At 39.6% G+C, this 6,000-nt stretch overlaps 1 protein-coding gene across 1 annotated transcript in view; it reads left to right on the top strand.

Annotated features, from left to right (window-relative positions):
* Positions 1–627: 627 nt before the first annotated feature.
* The window catches only part of SLC15A5 (solute carrier family 15 member 5), a gene marked incomplete at both ends in the record, with an annotated part of 78,557 nt that continues 73,184 nt past the window's right edge, over positions 628–6,000 (top strand). The window contains one exon of the mRNA XM_080705281.1: positions 628–977. Within this exon, the coding sequence (XP_080561407.1) occupies positions 628–977 (350 nt within the window). The remainder of the gene's footprint in view (positions 978–6,000) is intronic.

Raw genomic sequence — 6,000 nt, 5'->3', positions numbered from 1 at the left:
CACTCGAATTACTTTCTTGTAAACCCTGCTCGCTACCTAAACGTACTAGCACGTTTGTTACCTAATTAACTTCCTTATCAGGATTCCAACCAAAAATAACAAGGAAATGTAATAATGATAAGGTATCCTGCCCCCTCAAAATGGATTTTCTTTTGCGCGTTATCTCTTGGTACTGTTCTGGCTTGTTTAATTAAAATATCAGAAATTATTAGACTCAAATTATTTCTTGATCTGGTTGATGTTCAAATTCTCCTGAAAAACTGCTTCTTTTGCCCCAGTATTTAAGCCTTTATCACCGTGATGCAGATGAGTTTCCACATGTATGCAACTGGATTCATGTAATTCAATAGCATTTTGGAGAAAGAGCCTAATTTAGACTCTAAGTAATTAAACAAACAAATCAGACGTGGCTACACTGAACCATAAATGTTCAAATACTGCTGTCTCCTCTCTTGCACATGTGGGTGATCCGGCTGATCAACGTTAATGTGTCAAAACCTTAAAAGATTTTTAGCATGAAGATGCGAAATTCAAAGCAACCATCTTAGATCTTTTCTCATTAGAGGGAGAGGGTAAAAATTACCCAGTCCAAACCACTAACCTAAGTCATATTCAAAGAGGGAAACCATGTCTGTTACTGGTGAGAAAATAGCCTTAAACCATAGTATTGAGGCAGAGAAAACTGGAAGATGTGGTGGTTATTTTTCATCATCAAGCTCTGGGAAAAAAATCCAGGCTGGAATCTGTTTGTTCTTGGTGGAGCTGTGTGAGAGGTTCACTTTCTTTGAAGTCGTCTGCAACATGATTCCCTTCTGCACCGTCAAGCTTGGCTACCACAACTACCAGGCGGCCATTCTGAACCTGTGTTTTATTGGGACTTCCATGCTTACCCCAGTGTTTGTGGGGTGGCTTGCTGACGTCTATCTGGGAAGAAACAAACTGATATATATTTGCTTATTTCTACATTTCCTAGGTGAGTGTTCTCTTGGTGATGGGGTTGGTTTACAACTTAATGGAATAAATGTTTTCTCTCTCTCTCTCTCTCTCTCTCTCTCTCTCTCTCTCTCTCTCTCTCTCTCTCTCTCTCTCTCTCTCTCTCTCTCTCTCTCTCTCTCTCTCTGTGTGTGTGTGTGTGTGTGTGTGTGTGTGTGTGTGCGTGTGTGTGTTTTACTGACGATTGAATCCAAGAGTATTCTACCTCTGAGCTACCTACACCCCCAGACTAATTTTATTTTGGAAACAGAATTTTGCCAAATTGATGTGAGCCTTGCTAAGTTGCTGGGGCTACCTTTGAACCTGCAATCCTCCAGTCTCAGCCTTCCAAGTACTAGGATTATAGGCATGTACCACCATGCCCGTTGGAATTAATTTTTTGATAAAATTTTTAGTTCCCTGGTCTACTCTACCTATGCTTTTATTGATGCATTATTATCTCACATCATATTGTAGATCATGTTGACAGTGATATAACATACATATGGCACTTGTTGGCCCCCTCTGGCCTTTTTATTCTTCCCTTCCCAATACAGAGTACTGGGATTTACATTGGTACATTCATATATGTATATAGAGTCCATTAATGAACCCCAGTGTTCCACCTCCCCTTCCCCTAGCCCACCTCCCTGGCTCCAATGAGATTTCTCCTCCATTATCCGGAGTCCCTCTGGTATCCCAACTACTCTATAGCTTGTGCATATTAAATAAAACATACCCCTTAAAAACTTAAAAGATTCTATACTAAAAAAAATAACCCAATCAAGAAATGGGCAACTGAACTGAATAGACCCTTCACAAGAGAGGAGATACAAATGGCCAATAAATAAATGGAAAAATGCTCAGCTTCATTAGTAATCAGGAAGAGGCAAATTAAAACTGCGCCGAGATTTCATCTAACCCCAATCAGAAGGGCAATCATCAAGAAGAAAAAAAAAAATCCTGGCCAGAATGTGGAGAAATAGAAACTCATGTACACTGTTGGTGGGATTGCAAACTAGTTCAGGCACTATGAATATCAGTGTAAAGATTCCTCAGAAAACTAGGAATGGATCCACCATATGATCCAGCTCTACCCATCTTGGGTATCTTTCCAAAGGGGTTAAAACAAGAGAACTCCAGTAATATATGCATATCCATGTTTATAGCCGCACAATTCACAGTAGCCAAATTATGGAACCAACCTAGGTGTCCATCAACAGACGAATGGATTACAAAATCATGGGAAATATACACTATAGAATTCTATTCAGCAATAAAAAATTATGTGATTATCAGGAAAATAGAAGGATCTGGAGAACATTATGTTAAGTAAAATTAGCCTATTCTACTCGTAACATAAAATGTGATTGATATATGAGGAATGTTGTTTAAATTTATCTCATGTGTGTGGTACTGAGGGTTAAACTCAGAGACATTCTACCTCTAAGCTATACCCCATCCCTATTTTATTTATTGTTATGTTGCTGTATTAGGGTTTGGACCCAGGGGCCTTCTACCTCTGAACTAAAACCTCAGCCCTATTTTATTTCTTATTTTAAAGCAAGATTTCACTTAGTTGCTGAGGCTGGCCTCAAATCTGCGCTCCTACTGTCTCAGCTACTCAAGCACTGAGATTACAGGCATGCATCACCATGTCTGGCTTAATTATTTAATTTTGTGTATCAGGATGAAAATAAATGTGTGTTAAAGGATTCCTTGATACATTTATTTTATCTTTATTTATGTATTGATACTGGGGATTGAACGCAGGGGTATTCTACATTCTACCTCTAAGCCACACCTCACTCCCAGACCTTTTCTTTCAATTTGGAGACAGGGTTATGCTAAATTACTAAGTGAGGCTGATCTTGAACCTAAAATCATCTTGTCTCAGCCTCCCAAGTACTAGATGCACCATCATGCTTTGCTTATTGTTATATTTTATAAGTGATTTATTTGCACATCTATTTTCTGCTTTCCTTCGAATTTATTTGCTTTCCCTTATCTACACCAAAAAACTTAACTTTTTAACAAATTCTGTTAGACATAAAATTCATTTGCTTTACAATTAAGATGAAATGTGCTAAAAATGTTCTTAAAGTTCATGTAGAGTAATTGATAAATGTTTTTTCTTCAAAAGGTGTTCTTTTAAGAGAAACTCCCTTAATCACAGCTACTGAGGAGGCTGAGGCAGGAGGGTTGCAAGTTCAAGGACACACTTGGCAATGTAATGAAACCCTGTCTTAAAATAAAAAGGGCTGGGAATGTACCTCAGTGGTAGATGATAGAATATCCGTGGACTCAAATACTGAAAAAAAAAAAAGTGCTCTTTTGGTCATAGGGTAATTATTGTGGCATAAGTAATCACAACTGTATTTCAATTATGATTATATGCTTTAAAATGAGTGAATTAAGACACTACACTGTGCTTATTGCATAGATAAAAAATAAATATATCTAAAGAGTTTAGACATAAAGATATTGTGAGAAATTCTGAGTAAATAGACAGATATTCTGAATATTCTAAAAGTTTGTGCAGAAATGTTCAAATTATCCTTCTTAGACAAGAAATCACTGGAGACAGGATGAGAATACCATCTGAGAAATGTTTTTTCTCCAGTAAACAGCATGAAAAACCATAGTAAGAGGTTAAAACAAAGACCAAAAAAATCTCAATATGATCCTATAAACAATAAAAATTGCCAAGTCAAAAGAGAAGTGGTAAAAACCTACAAGAACTTGACAGCTAAATACAGGTATAAATCTGGTGGGAGAACCAAACTTACCTTCAAGGTTCTGAGCTGAGGAGCTTAGAAAAGTAATGTCCTGTCCACCATGTGTTGAAATGTATGTTTGCAGGAAGGGAAATGAGAAAGGGGTGTTAGGTATCAGGTACTCTCTGTGTCCCTAAATTCCAGGCCATGGCAAGTTATCACTCAGAAAGACACTGAGAGAGTGTGAAGCAAGCTTGAGAATGTCACTGGTTTTAAGTTCTGAGGAACTGAAATCAAGTTGCTGCCTGCCTTGGCAAACACACATTCAACATTCAGCATGTATTTCTTATTGACTGTCCTGGGACAGGCATTTGTCCTGGGGTCTGGGAATGCAACAGAAAGAAAGGAAAAAATAGTCTGTTTCTGCTGAAGTTGACTTCCAGGTGAGGGGAGAGGAAATTAAAAAAGTCACAGAGATTATGTCAGGTGGTAATAAGTGTTATGATAGAAAATAGAGGTGGGGAAGGGAGTAGAAGAGAACAGTGAACGGCTGCTATTTTCTATCAGGGAATTGCTTTCTGATAAGGAGACATTTAAGAAAAGACATGAATAATGTATTCTCCTTGACTTAGTAAGGGCCACAGCCATAGCTTTTGGTAACTTCCTGCTGAGCCCTGTTATTCCTATCAGTCTAAATGCCAAGAGAAGAGGTCGCCAGACCAGGACAGAAATCTTTACTTTGGAATCGGACAAAAAAAAAAAGACCTATGTCAACACCATATTCATTCATTTCCTTGTATCCTCACTCACAAATGCCATCCATTTCCAACCTGTCACTAAATAGTAGAGGTTCTTTCAGAAATGGATGGGTTTTCTCCCCACACTGCTATAAACTTGGTTCAAAAATTCAGCTTTCTTCCTCTTGGCCACAGTCTACTTACTGGACCACCGGCAGGCAGTCTGACTCTAGTGCACATACCATTCCACAAATGACGTTAACGTCCCTCCAAAAAGCAAACACACACATGAGCCGTGTTACCTAACAACTAAACCTCGACTTTGTTAATTTAGCATAGAACTATTATATTAGCGTATCATCTCTGCCACGGCCACCTCTCCAGACTTCTCTCCCAATCTGCAGCTGCAGCCATGTTCAGCTTTCTCTGCACTACTTGCCCACCTTTCTCATCTTATCCACTTTCTTCTTCCCTTTGTCTGCCACTATCAGCTGCTCTCACTTTCTGCCCATATCCAAGATTTGAAAACTCCTGCTGTCCTTTCAAGATCTATGTGGTGTTTGTTGGCAGCTTCTCTGTATTCGGCCATACCCTGATCCGAGCTGTCTGACTGCATTTACCACTTTATAAAACAACCGTCCTGTGTCATGCCTTCTCTGCTGGACTCCTATGCTTCTGCAAGAAAGATCCAGGGACCCCCATCCCCTAATAGGGGATATGACACATCACGGTGCCAAGCACCAGCGTGATCATTATGCAGGACACAAATGCACACATACAAAGAAGAGATATTTTTTATCAAATGTGTCATAGATGTCTGTATGTGACAGGTCCAGCCCGTCAGCGGTGGGGCTGAGTGGGAAGGTGGGTGCTGATGGCCCAAACAGAAACACATGTAGCCGGGAGACGTGTCAAGCAGGATCTCGTTTATTTCTCTCAGGCAACTTAAAGCAAAAAGCCGCAAGGGGGATTTCCAACAGGAAACTATTCTAACCTATCAAGCTAAAGGTCACTCTTGCATGCAAAGCACATCATCCCAGTGGTTGGGAGGCTGAGCCAGGATGAATGAGGCTAGCCTCAACAATTTAGTGAAACCCTGTTTCAAAATAAAAAATAGAAAGGGCTAGGGGTAGATCTTGGAGGTAGAATGCCTCTGTGTTCAATTCCTGGCAACTCCTCCAAACACACACACAAAAATTACCTATTTAAGAGTGATTTTCTCTTGCAGGATGAGGGGAGAAGGTAATACAGATATCTTGTTTTTTTTAAATGATACATTATGAAATTTTTAGTGACTTTTTTGCAGTAGTGAGGATGGATACCACGGGCATTCTACCTCCAAGATACATCCCCAGCCCTATTTTTCTATTATTTATTTTGAAATGGTCTCACTGAGTTGCAAAGGGCCTCACTAAGTAGCTGAGGCTATCTGTGAACCACCATCCTCCTGTCTCAGCCTGCTGAATGCTAGGATTACAAGCGTGGGCCACCACACCTGGCTGACATAGTTTGTTTATGCATGTATTCCAGTGAGCATTCTTGCAGCTATATTCTAAAAGACTGAGCATGTAACT

Source organism: Muscardinus avellanarius (genome assembly GCF_963383645.1).
Source record: "Muscardinus avellanarius genome assembly, chromosome: 11".
Taxonomy (NCBI): domain Eukaryota; kingdom Metazoa; phylum Chordata; class Mammalia; order Rodentia; family Gliridae; genus Muscardinus; species Muscardinus avellanarius.
The sequence above is the reverse complement of the archived record's forward strand: the minus strand, read 5'-3'. Positions and strand labels throughout refer to the sequence as shown.